Source organism: Babylonia areolata, chromosome 28 (assembly GCF_041734735.1).
Source record: "Babylonia areolata isolate BAREFJ2019XMU chromosome 28, ASM4173473v1, whole genome shotgun sequence".
In the NCBI taxonomy this organism is placed as follows: Eukaryota; Metazoa; Mollusca; class Gastropoda; order Neogastropoda; family Buccinidae; genus Babylonia; species Babylonia areolata.
This window is the reverse complement of record NC_134903.1, coordinates 5,321,660-5,336,659: the sequence shown is the minus strand read 5'-3', so window position 1 is coordinate 5,336,659 and position 15,000 is coordinate 5,321,660. Positions and strand designations below refer to the sequence as shown.

Genomic DNA, 15,000 nt, shown 5'->3' with positions numbered 1-15,000 from the left:
TCCATGCTGTGTGGTGTGTGGTGTGGTGTGGTGTTGTGTGATGTGGTATGGCGTGGTGTGATGTGGTTCCATGCTGTGTGCTGTGTGGTGTGGTGTGGTGTTGTGCGATGTGGTATGGCGTGGCGTGGTGTGGTTCCATGCTGTGTGCTGTGTGGTGTGGTGTGGTGTTGTGCGATGTGGTATGGCGTGGTGTGGTGTGGTTCCATGCTGTGTGCTGTGTGGTGTGGTGTGGTGTTGTGTGATGTGGTATGGCGTGGTGTGGTGTGGTTCCATGCTGTGTGCTGTGTGGTGTGGTGTGGTGTTGTGTGATGTGGTATGGCGTGGTGTGGTGTGGTTCCATGCTGTGTGGTGTGGTGTGGTGTGGTGTTGTGTGATGTGGTATGGCGTGGTGTGGTGTGGTTCCATGCTGTGTGGTGTGGTGTGGTGTGGTGTGGTGTTGTGTGATGTGGTATGGCGTGGTGTGGTGTGGTTCCATGCTGTGTGGTATGGTGTAGCGTGAGGTGTCTATTGGTTGTGTGTTGTGCTGCATGGTTTGTGATGTGGTGGTGTGTAGTGTGGTGTATGATCGTGGAGTGTGGGTGTGGTGTGGCGAGGAGATGGTGTGGGGTTGGTGGTGTTTGGAGGTGGCTGGGGGGAGTGTGAGGGGAGGGGGGTGGGGGGGTGGCTGGGCGTGGGGGAGTGGTTGTGTCGTACTAACTGCGAAGAAGAGAAAGAGGCTGGAGTATTGTGTGTTAATGATCAAAGGAAAAGATGTGAGGGAAGGAACTCCTGCATTTCCACTCCCCCCCCCCCCCCCCCCAAAAAAAAAAGCTTGCAATGTATACAGTTGCTTCCCTTAGACCGTGGAACGGTTCTTGTTTGTCGTGAACACTCGGACGACACACTACTTTTGTTGTTGTTGTTGTTGTAGTAGTAGTAGTAGTAGTAGTAGTAGTAGTAGTAGTAGTAGTAGTAGTAGTAGTAGTAGTAGTAGTAGTAGTAGTAGTAGTAGTAGTAGTTGTTGTTGTTGTTGTTGTTGTTGTTGTTGTTAAGTCCTTATTAAAGGTTACCTACATCAGCCGAATGCGCTGTTGGCTATTCAGCGTTTTGTTTATCAGCAGAATGAATACAGATGCACGCACATAACTAGGCCTGCGTTCACACGCGAAGACGCACACAACACACACACACACACACACACACACACACACACACACACACACACACACACACACACACACACACATTGTGGCTCTTAGTGCTGCAGCCTTGGGAGCTTGTTGGTATTTTTTGGGTGATCATCCGAACGCTGACTGTCCTAAGAAAAGAAAATATAATAATAATAATAATAATAATAATAATAATAATAATAATAATAAACATCCCTTTTGGCCGAGAGAGTGGGGGATATACCTTGGGCAAGACTCCCTTTGCATCGATGGCTCCCTACGGACTGCCGACGCTGGAACTGTGTGGCGGACGAACCCAGGTGTGGGCCGTGTACGGGTGGGGGGGGGGGGATCTAAATGAGCGGCGTGGAAGTAATGCTACTGAAATGGTGCAGATGATGGGGCAGCAGCAAAAAAAAAAAAAAAAAAAAAAAAAAAAAAAAATCCTTTGCTGTCTGGATGGCCGGACAAGACTGTCTTGTATACATGATGAAGAACGTGTCCTGTCTTGTCTTGTCTTGTCTTGTGGGGCAGAAAAAAAAAAAGAAAAAAAGAAAAGAAAAGATTCTTTTGCTGTCTGGATGGTCGGATGTATGAATGCGTTCGTTTTATTACTTTTTTTACGATGTTAATGATGATGGTGGTGATCATTCTTCGTTGTAGTAGCAGTGGATGTAAGCAGTGTTAACAAAATTATTATTTTTGTGTCGTTATCGTTAATGTTGTTATTGTTATTGTTGTCACAAGGACAGATTGGAAGACTGGGCGATGCCTAAAATCTTTATCCTTGAGTAAGAAAGTTTTTGAATCTTGAATCTTGAATCTTGTCTTGTCTTGTCTTGTCTTGCCTCGTGTCGTGTCGTGTCGCGTCGTGTCTAGACCATTGGTCCCTCGCTCTTCCCTCTGCCTGGCTCGTTTTCTGTTCACACTGTCATTTGCTTAATTAATGCAATTTATCATGTGGTCATCATTGTTGTCTTATTTACTTATTTATTTATTTATTTATGTATTTATTATTATTATTATTATTATTATTATTATTATTATTATTATTATTATTATCATTATTATTATTATTATTATTATTATTATTTTATTATTATTATCATTACTACTACCTTTTTATATCATAATTATTATTTATTTATTTATGTAAGCTTATCTATTATTTATTCGCCTTTTTTTTTCTCAAGGCCTGACTAAGCGCGTTGGGTTACGCTGCTGGTCAGGCATCTGCTTGGCAGATGTGGTGTAGCGTATATGGATTTGTCCGAACGCAGTGACGCCTCCTTGAGCTACTGAAACTGAAACTCACAGGCATTTGAAGAAATGTCGCGGCAATTACTGTGTGGGAGATTCAACCTAAAAGAACCCTCCACCCATTTAGTTCATATTAAGCTAGATAATTTATTTGATCATATATTTATTTATTTATGTATATATAATCATTTTTGTCCACAGGCATTTGAAGAAATGTCGCGGCAATTACTGTATGGGAGATTCAGCTTAAAAGAACCTCTGCCCATTTGATTAGTATTAAAGTAAATCATTTATTTATTTATTTATTTATCTATCTATCTATTTTATCATTTTGTCCACAGGCATTTGAAGAGATGTCACGGCAAATACTGGGAGAGCCAACCTAAAAGAACCCACCCCCCACCCCCGCCACACACCCACGCATCACCCCCTCCCACACCCACCTCCTACCCCCAAGCACACCCCGGAGACTTCACCTTGACCTATATAGTTGGCCTGAAGGTCAGTTACTGCCACTGCACTGACCACAACTACACGGTCCTCTTTGTCGCTGGGAGCTGAAGTTTTGACGAAACTCTGTGATGACCTTGGGATGAGGAAAAGGCAATGGTAAAAAAAAACACGATGATGATGATGATGAAGAAGAAGATGAAGATGATGATGATGATGATGATGATGTTCTCATGGATGATGAAAACTTTGATGACTGCTGCTTAACTCTTTTTTTTTTTTTTTTTTTTGTTGAGAATTGGAATGTTGCCAAGTTTCCACGATGTATTATTTTTCTTCTTTTTCAGGCTCCAACAATGTATTGATCACGAGCTGTCGAACTTCTTCTTCTTCTTTGTTCGTGGGCTGCAACTCCCACGTTCACTCGTATATACGCGAGTGGGCTTTTACGTGTATGACCGTTTTTTGGTTTTTTTTACCCCGCCATGTAGGCAGCCATACTCCGCTTTTGGGGGTACGAACTGTCGAACGTTATATTTTACTGTGGAACCTCTTCTTGGACTGATGATCCCCTCGTCGTGTGGTGGTGGTGGTGGTAGTGGTGGTGGTCAAAAAAATGTACTGACCATTGCAATGACCAAACATAAAAAAGGAAAAAGAAGAAGAAAGGTTAAAAAAAAAAAAGTTTAAAAGAAAGAAAAAGAAGAAAAAAAAAGAAAAAAAAAATGGGTGGGGGGCTCTCTTAGTGTAGCGATACGCTCTTCTAACCCTGGGGGGAAGAGCAGCCCGAATTTCACACAGAGAGAAATCTGTTGTGACAAAAAAAAAAAAGAAAAAAAAAGAGTAATATGATACAATACAATACAATACAATACAATACAATACAATACAGTACAATACAATACAATACAGTACAATACAATACAGTACAATACAGTACAATACAATACAATACAGTACAGTACAGTACAGTACAATACAGTACAATACAATACAATACAGTACAGTACAGTACAATACAATACAATACAATACAGTACAATACAATACAGTACAATACAATACAGTACAATACAGTACAATACAATACAATACAGTACAGTACAATACAATACAATACAGTACAATACAATACAATACAGTACAATACAGTACAATACAGTACAATACAATACAGTACAATACAATACAATACAGTACAATACAATACAGTACAATACAATACAATACAGTACAGTACAGTACAATACAATACAATACAATACAGTACAATACAATACAATACAGTACAGTACAGTACAGTACAATACAATACAATACAGTACAATACAATACAATACAATACAATACAATACAATACAATACAGTCTTGGAACTCGTCCAGGCCTTGGTCAAAGTTTTTTTTGTTTTTTTTTGTTCTTCTTCTGGATTTTTTTTCCTTTTCTTTCTTCTTCTTCTTCTTCTTCTTCTTCTTCTTCTTATATTTTTTTCTTTATTGATGTTGGTCCGTGTAAATGTATACTTCTTGATTGAATCTCTCTCTTCCCCCTTTCTTCGATCGATTTTGTCTTGATGTACTTTTTCTTCTTCTTGTTGTTGGATGTTTCTGATGAGAAATCGAGCATTAAATGAAAGAAAAAAGGAATTCTGCAATGGAATAAAAAAAAAAAAAAAAGAAAAAAGAAGAAAAAAAAGATTATATTGGAATGTGTTGTGTTTGTTGATTAATTGATTGATTGATTGATTGTGTGTGTGTGTGTGTGTGACATGTATTGTTTTTTTTCCTTCCACTCCACCCCCCCGCCCCCAACGTCCCCCCCACCGCCCACCCCACCGCACACACACACACACACGCACGCACACACACATACACACACACATGCACGCACGGACACACATACACACACACACACAGGGTGGAGAGAGAGAGAGAGAGAGAGTTTACAACACCGAAAGATTGAGACTAAAAAAACTGACGATCAGATCCTTGTAGGCAACTTTTTTTTTCCTTTTTTTATTCTTCACGCCTTTGATAATAATTGTCATCTAAAGCACACTCGACAACAATTGAGAAACAAAAGTGGCACTTCATACAAAACTACAATAATTAATTGATTAAATTAATATAATTATGTACATGGGTGTGATAATAATACCACACAGTAGAATGGAGAGAGAGAGACCTTATTTACATTCAGGCAGATTCTTTTTGAGTTTTTCTTATCTTTTTTTTTTCTCTCTCTTTCTTTGTCTGTGCACTAAACCCTATGTTTGCTGTTCCCTCTTCTTCGGAAGCAAGTAGTTTCTTTTTTTTGCTTTTTTTTTTGTTGGTTTTGTTATTGTTGTTGTTTCATATCAGTACGTGAAGAAACAACCTCTGTGAAAGTTTTCGTCAAATCGATTACAATACCTTTGCACGATGTACGTTAATTAAGCAGAATTACAATAATTTCTGACCCAAGCACTTAAACTATATGCGCACAATATGTACAACCCCCCCCCCAAAAAAAACAACAACAACAACAACAACAAAAAACAAAAAAAAAACCCAAACAAACAAAAATCTAACACATAATTCAAGTTATTCCATCTCTAACAATGGCGCACGCTCGCAGCATCATTAGTGAAGGATGAATGTGAATATTATTATTATTATTATTACTATTGATATTATTATTGTTATTATTATGACGATGATTATGTATGCGTGTGCTCGCACTATGACAAAAAATGATAATGTAAAGAGTTCACGCACAATTCAGAGCACAGATCCGAAGCAAAAAAAAAAAAAAGCACAAATTTGACAAATCAGCAGCCTACACACACAAAAAAAAAAAGAAAAAAAAAGAAAAAGTATCTTGCCTCTTCAGATGGACAATGCCATATGAAAAAAAAAAAAAAAAAATCATCACGATAGTACGATGAGACAGAATTACATAATATCCACAACCTGGAAGCAAAAAAAACAATACAAAACAAAACAAAACACGGTATATACATGCTAAGCAGTTTTCTAAGCGACCTTTCCACACTATGATAATAAAGTCTTGATTATTGTCCAGCTTACCAGCTTTAAAAGAAAAATAATATCGTTAAAAAATAAAGTATGATACACTGATGTTATCATCTTCTCGTATGTTATCAACTGTAATCGCTGTCACAACTGTCCTCGCTTTTTTTTCTTTTTTTTTCACAATGCAGACATTTCACATTAAAAGAAAAAAAAAAGAGTAAAAAAAAAAAAAAAAAAAAAAAAAGTACTGATACATGATAGCGTGCTTGTCAACAATATTATGATGGATAATAATTATGAGAAATCATGAGTTTAATACAGTAAACGATGTATCCTGATGAAATCCAAAGATTACCGTACAACCTTGATGTGTGAAAACAGCGTGCTAGTCCAAACAGTATTATGATGGATAATAATTATGATTCATCATGAACGCAATACAGTGAAACGGTGCATGAATTCAAACCAAAACAGTACAGTCATTCATCCACTGTACATTGTTGTTGTGCCAAACAGTGTGCTCGTCAACAGTATTAATCAATTTGTTGTATTATAAGCTACAAAATGATGACATCGTAAGCATAATTCACACAGTGACGCGATGTATTAACTTCAAAAGCAACAGTCGTTCAGTTATCAAATACGGCTGACACAAATTAATGTGAAATTGTGTGCTTGTCAACAGTATTAGAATGTAGCTATACATTATACATTGTGACATGGTAAAGCGTGATACAGTGACTTATATTTATAACGATTTCAAACCATTGGCAACCAGATGTACCAGAACATGTACTGTACTATACACGGTGCAGGGTTGATATAAGTAAAGCGAAAAAGTGCAACATTACTCCACAAAATAGAGTTTAACACAGTGTGTGTGTGTGTGTGTATGTGTGCGCGCGAGCGTGTGTGTGTGTGTGTGTGTGTGTGTGTGTGTGTGTGTGTGTGTGTGTGTATACGTAGAGGATGAAGGGGGGTGAAGGGGGGGAGGGGTCGGGAGGGGGGGAAGGCGGAGCGGAGGGTGTGTGTGTGGGGGAGGGGGGGGGCGTGTGAGGGGAACACACAGAGAAGAATAGAAGACCACGTTCACACACAATGTCAATCGATTTAGGAAACTCTAAACCGCGACGGAGCGAGCGATATATATATATATATATATATATATATATGTATTGTATCAATAGTTATATCGATAAACACAACACCACACACACACACACACACACACACACACATTCACACACACACACACACACACATGCCAATCTGACGATTCAACGTGCTTACATTTTCTTTCAGGAACACAGCCGCTGCGCTGAATTTTGTATTTCATTTTTTTTTAATATCTTATTTTTATTTTATTTCATCTTTTCTTTTTTTCAAAACAACAAATTATTTCATCATTTAGTTCAATGCCCTTTTTGGAAGGCTTTCAGTTTGTGATACGTATGAGCGACCACATTTTTTTTTGTTGTTTTTTGTTTTCGTTTTGAAACACTCAATTGTATATTATATATATATATATATATATATATATATATATATATATATATATATATATATATATATATATATATATATATATATATATATATATATATATATATCAATCGGAAAACGAAAACGCAACAACAGATAGCAATATGTACACACATTCACCATACAAAACTGGCACAATGTTGTATCTCAACACAACAATAAGTACGTTAGGTATACTCCTTCTTCTGGTTTTTGGGGTTTTTTTTTTTTGTTTTTCAATACACGCACACACAGAGACAGATATATCTATATATATACAGAGACGGAGATCGATCAAGCAAATGAATATATTTACTTATTGTTATACTTAAAGGTAAACAAACAAACACATTTCTGCGAAAGAGACTGATCAAGGTTTATCAAACTGCCCACACAAAAAAAAAGAGGAAGATATTCAATATCAATTTCCAACCGTATAAGTTTCAGAACAGTCACAAAACACGCAATATCCACCACAAATGTAAGCCGCTATAGCATTGCATTGTGTGTGTGTGTGTGTGTGTGTGTGTGTGTGTGTGTGTGTATGTTTATACAGTGATACAATAACAATAATATATATATATATATATATATATATATATATATATATATATATATATATATATCAAGAATCCGAAGCAGCACAAATAGTCATTAATTAACAGAATCGACAAAAATCGACTCTTAGTAACATCAATTAACAATCATTGTGAAGAAGAAAAAACAAAACAAAAAACGAAACGGTAACAGATTGTTAAATCATAATAAAGCACTTATGATTCAACAACGCGCATTCAGTAAAGACAGTTCTGCTTTTAATGCCACGCGACGAAAATCCGTCGTTTGAACTGTCCCATGATATCAACAGAACGTATCTTTTTTTTTTTTTTTTTTTTTTTAATAATCTTTTTTATTTTTTTTTTTTCCCCCAGTCGACATTTCAATACTACTGAAGAAAACACACATCGTTTAATTAATATGCAAGACTCCACTGACATTTTTCTCAGATGCTTTCCTTGCTTAACATTGTCTCATAACAGTGACAGTAATTATAAGAATTATCTATGTACACACACACACACACACACACACACACACACACACACACACACACACACACATATATATATATATATATATATATATATATATATATATATATATATATATATATATATATATATATAATATTTGTATATATTTGTATATGTATGCATGTATCTATCTCGTATGTATGTAATATGGTACTCTCTCTCTCTCTCTCTCTCTCTCTCTCTCTCTCTCTCTCTCTCACACACACATTCTGGTTGTAGCGGTGACAAATACAACATCAAATGCCAACTGGAGTATATTATAAAAAAAAAAGAAGAAAAAAAAAAAAAAAACAAAAAGAATGGACTGGCATGCGCGCACACAGATTCTGATCCAGCAGGAGCCCAGCACGTCATCAATATTATTTTTAATCAATTCAGTAGTCACGCCAATGCCTTCATCAATATATATATATATATATATATATATATATATATATATATATATATATATATATATATATATTTTTTTTTTTTTTTTTTTTTTTTTTTTAAGCGCGTGTGACGACTGACGGAAATGACGTGCAATGTGTGACATCAACTTAGTTCCATTAGTTTCCAAGACTTGAATCACGGTATAACGCTGTGGCGACCGTGCGGAACATATGTCATATGACGTGATATGATCGTCATGTGACAACTGGACGTGTTGATAAATAAAGCAATTTTGTATTTAAGAAAAAAAACCCAAAAATCCCCCCCAAAACAACAACCCTCCCATGTCAGCAAGAAGCGCTGTAGTGCAGCGACACGCTCTCCCCGGGGAGAGCAGCCCGAATTTCACACAGACAAATCTGTTGTGACACAAAAAACAAAGCAAAAACCCCCCAAAACAACAAAAACAAAACAAAACAAATAAAAAAAAAAACAAAAACAACAACAAAACAACAACAACAACAATGCAATACAATAAAATACAATACAATACGACACAAGACATGATGGAGTCTCCCGTCGGACAGACGGATGAGTAGGCAGGCAGGCTAATCTGTCGGTGTGTGTTTATGGGTATGAGAGGCCGATTCTGGATGCGCAGTACTTCACGATACAATACAACACAACACAACACAATATGATTAACACATCAGCCATATTTCTCATTGGCCGATGAATCGCTCTGACCAAATCGTCAAGGGCCGAAGACCGACTGTCGCCTTGATCATTGATGGTGCAAATTGAACGCTAACAAAATACCATACAATGTGCAATGCGACGACACAGACAGGCCTAGAGAGGCAGATAGACAGATAGATAGACAGACAGACAGGCAGGCAGGCAGGATTGCAGGCAGACAGACACACAGACAGACATGCACACAAGTAGACAGACAGACAGGCAGAATGGCATACATACAGGCAGACAGACAGGCACAGGCAGGATAGCAGGTAGACAGACAAACAACAAAATGCAGACAGGCAGGCAGACATTCAGAGAGGCAGGCAGACAGGTAGGCAGGCAGGCAGACAGACATTCAGACAGACAGGCAGACAGGTAGACACACAGACAGACATCCAGACAGACACGCAGACAGACAGGCACACAAACAGACATCCAGACAGACAGACAGAGAGGCAGACAGACGGGCAGACATTCACACAAACATTCAGACAGAGAGGCAGGCAGACAGGCAGACAGACAGACAGACATCCAGACAGGCAGGCAGGCAGGCAGGCAGACAGACATTCAGACAGAGAGACAGACAGGCAGGCACACAGACATTCAGACAGAGAGGCAGGCAGACAGACAGGCAGGCAGACAGACACACAGACACACAGAAAGCATGGTGGCTTGGGGTGGATGGTGAAATGCAATGTATCCAGTCCCCCTAAACCCGTCAGGCGTGAGGCTTCATTGCCTTTCCTTGTATTGTATTGTACTGTATTGTATTGTGTTGTATTGTACTGTATTGTATTGTATTGTATTGTACTGTATTGTATTGTATTGTACTGTACTGTATTGTATTGTACTGTATTGTACTGTACTGTATTGTATTGTATTGACTGTACTGTATTGCATTGTACTGTATACTGTATTGTATGTACTGTATTGTACTGTACTGTACTGTACTGTATTGTACTTGTACTGTATTGTATTGTAACTGTATTGTATTGTATTTGTACTGTACGTATTGTATTGTACTGTACTGTATTTGTATTGTACTGTACTGTACTGTATTGTACTGTACTGTATTGTATTGTACTGTATTGTATTGTACTGTCTGTATTGTACTGTATTGTATTGTACTGTACTGTATTGTATTGTACGGTACTGTATTGTATTGTACTGTACTGTACTGTATTGTATTGTACTGTACTGTACTGTACTGTATTGTATTGTACTGTACTGCACTGTATTGTATTGTACTGTATTGTATTGTATTGTACTGTATTGTATTGTATCGTACTGTATTGTACTGTATTGTATTGTACTGTACTGTATTGTATTGTACTGTACTGTATTGTATTGTACTGTACTGTACTGTATTGTATTGTACTGTACTGTACTGTACTGTATTGTATTGTACTGTACTGTACTGTATTGTATTGTACTGTATTGTATTGTACTGTACTGTACTGTATTGTACTGTATTGTACTGTACTGTATTGTATTGTACTGTATTGTACTGTACTGTATTGTATTGTACTGTATTGTAATTGTACTGTATTGTACTGTACTGTATTGTGTTGTGTTGTTTGGCACTGTATTGCATTGTATTGTATTGCACTGTATTGCATTGTATTGTATTGTACTGTACTGTATTGTGTTGTATTGTGTTGTATTGTACTGTATTGTGTTGTATTGTACTGTATTGTATTGTACTGTATTGTATTGTACTGTATTGTACTGTATTGTACTGTATTGTGTTGTATTGTACTGTATTGTATTGTACTGTATTGTACTGTATTGTACTGTATTGTGTTGTACTGTATTGTACTGTATTGTGTTGTACTGTATTGTACTGTATTGTACTGTATTGTGTTGTACTGTATTGTACTGTATTGTATTGTACTGTATTGTACTGTATTGTATTGTATTGTATTGTACTGTATTGTGTTGTATTGTATTGTATTGTATTGTACTGTATTGTATTGTATTGTATTGTATTGTACTGTATTGTATTGTATTGTACTGTATTGTACTGTATTGTACTGTATTGTACTGTATTGTATTGTACTGTATTGTATTGCATTGTGTTGTATTGTACTGTATTGTGTTGTACTGTATTGTGTTGTATTGTATTGTATTGTATTGTATTGTATTGTACTGTATTGTATTGTATTGTATTGTATTGTATTGTATTGTATTGTACTGTATTGTATTGTACTGTATTACATTATATTGTATTGTGTTGTATTGTATCACATTGTACTGTGGTGTACTGTATTGTATCACATTGCATTGTATTGTATTGTATTGTATCACATTGTATTGTATTGTATCACATTGCATTGTATTGTATTGTATCACATTGTATTGTATTGTATTGTATTGTATTGTATTGTATTGTACTCCATTACATGCCGGGGTAAAAACGGTCATACACGTAAAAGCCCACTCGTATAATATATATCAGAGTGAACGTGGGAGTTGAAACCACGAACGAAAAGAAGAAGAAGAAGAAGAAGAAGAAGAAGAAGAAGAAGAAGAAGAAGAAGAAGAAGAAGAAGAAGAAGAAGAAGAATTATGAAGATAACTGAAATAGGAAAGGAAATGATAGCAAAATCCCAATGTGTATAAGGTGCTGTTGCTGTTGTTGTTGTTGTTTTAGTCCACAGTTCATTATTCTTGTCATTACTCACCTCCTATTACACCTATGTTACACACAGACACACATTATGTTACCCGCTTATTTCCGCATACATATTCATAACACAGTCACCCGTGCGTGCGTGCGTGCGTGCGTGTGGTGCACTGATGTGCGTGTGTGTTTTCGCGTGCTTCCCGTACATACGCGTAGTCATAACTGCTGTTCATCATCATCATCATCATTACCATCATCATCATCATCAGAAGAAGAAGAAGAAACGGTGATAAACGGAAATGGTGGGTCGTTATTTCTATTTCCATTTCTCTTATCTGCATTCATGTGCGCCGTGTGTGAGCGGTGGTTGACAGGGGTTGAAGTGGGTGCATTCATTCATCGAAACCACACGAAGCGTGCTCTATCAACTTCATCAGTTCATGTGCAGGGTGAATCATCATTATATTGTCTGGCAGGCGTCCCTATTTCGCAAAACGCCTCTGAGATAAAAGAAAAGGTAATGTTCACGTACACGGCAGTGTGGGGCTAGTAAGTAGGTATATATTTGGTGTCGTCAGACACCGGGGCGACTCGATCTTCATATTCTTCAGCATAATTATTAGTCAGTCTCCCGTATATACATACATACATACATACATACATACATACATATATATATATATATATATATATATATATATATATATATATATATATATATATATATATATATATATATATATGACACTCGGGGGAAATATTCACATTTCTTCCCCCCCCCCCCCCCTCTACTCTTTCCAGTCAGTTTCGTTCCAAAGACGGGGGTAATGGGTGTAAGTTGAGGATCAACAACACTGTAACACACACACACACACACACACACACACACACACACACATATATATATATATATATTCTACATTTCTGCCCCCCCCCCCCCCCCCCTCGCCCTTGTAGAATGCCGTAAAGAAATCCAATAAAAGTTTGGGAAAGGGAGGAGAAATTTAAAAAAAAAGTGCAGAGTGTATCATTACGAATGCTATTAACCAAATTACATTATTCCCCCCCCCCCCCCCCCCCCCCCCCGTCTGCACAACAGAATACTTACAGGAAGGAAAGAAATGTGCCCGGCCGGGATATTGTTGTCGACACTCGTGACCGACTGTGGTCATCAGAACACCGGAGGAAGGGAGACAACTGCTGTCTCCTGACTATCTGGGCAAGAATTGGTGGACTGAGGTGGAGAGTTGAGTGTCTTTGCCCAAGTTAACGACAACCCCCCCCCCCCCTCGTCCCCCCCCCTCCCCCACCCACACACACACACTCTCTCTCTCTTGCCCCCAAGAGAGCTTTAGGATTGTTGGCACGCACTGGTGGCCGGATAATGTCTTCCGGTCAATTATTGCCCCCTTACTTTCGCGATTTGGGTTGGCCGTCCGATGAAAGGTTTATCGCTTTTTTTCTTTTTTTTTTTTTTTTCTCACTTGTCTCTGTAGATGACCCTCTCTTTCTCTCCCCCCCCCCCCCGTCCCCCAACTCCCCCCTCCATCTCTACTCACCCCCTCTTGTGACATCACTTCCTCCCCCCTTCCCTCCCCCTCCCTCCCCGTTTTTCTCTCTCAATCGGTCATTCGTTGTATACTAAATGAATAAATAAATAAATAAATAAATAAATAAATAAATAAATAAATAAATAAATATTTTAAAGACAGATCATCAAGGCTGTTGGATTTATGTGGTGTATTTTTTTTTTACACCATTCTCACCATACAAGAAATATGTCTCTCTAAATGACCCCCCCCCCCCCGGCCCCCCTCCCTCCCCCACCGACCCCACCTTCCAACCCCCTCCCCACTGCACCCCTGTCTTTTTTTTTTAATACTAAACTGCTATCCCTTTATCCTGTCCATGCTTCATCATTTGGAATCCCTCCATTACACCTTCTTTCAAGTTGTCAGTCTGCTTGAACTGCCTTTATTCAGAATATAACTCGCTTCTCTCTCTCTCTCTCTCTCTCTCTCTCTCTCTCTCTCTCTCTCTCTCTCTCCCTTTCTCTCCCTCATTCGTACTGTAAACACACACCTATATCGTTACAAAGCAACATGTCATTCTGAACAATTGTGCCCATTGTGCAAAGAATCAAGAGAGGATGGAATTCACTTTGTTTTAAAATGCCCTGTGTTGACTGACTTACGAATCCAATTTATTCCCTCCAAATATTATATAAATCTATCCTTGTTTCGGTTATGTTTATTAATGGCATCTAACGGTGAAAACACCATACGTAGTTTTTGCTATGTATCTTTATAAAGCACTGCAATTAAGAGAGACACTCATTTCTTAGATTCACTGATAGTTTGTTGTGAATGACGTTGTATTGTTTATATTACCAATTGCAATGACACATGTAAAACTGTTATTACCCCCTGTTCATATGGGGCTATGGCCTTAATTGAATAAACCATCTCTCTCTCTCTCTCTCTCTCTCTCTCTCTCTCTCTCTTGACCTGCTCTCTGTGTCTCGCTCATCCCAAGAAAAGCAATGCAAAATGTAGTTCACAACAGGTGGTTTAAAATTTCCCGGCTTCGAACAATCGAGTCTTCTCAAAATAATAATAATAATAATAATAATAATAATAATAATAATAATAATAATAAATGATGATGATGATGATGATGATGATGATGATGATGATAACAATGATAATGATAATAATGAGAAGAAGAAGAAGAAGAAGAAGAAGAAGAAGAAGAAGAAGAAGAAGAAGAAGAAGA

General features: G+C 37.6%; 1 protein-coding gene across 1 annotated transcript in view; it reads left to right on the top strand.

The window, feature by feature from the left end:
• LOC143301864 (uncharacterized) overlaps positions 1-3,450 on the top strand; it is a 12,981-nt gene extending 9,531 nt beyond the window's left edge. Inside the window, exon 7 of the mRNA XM_076616281.1 lies at positions 2,750-3,450. Coding sequence (XP_076472396.1) covers positions 2,750-2,794 — 45 coding nt within the window. The 3' untranslated portion in view covers positions 2,795-3,450. The remainder of the gene's footprint in view (positions 1-2,749) is intronic.
• Positions 3,451-15,000: the final 11,550 nt, after the last annotated feature.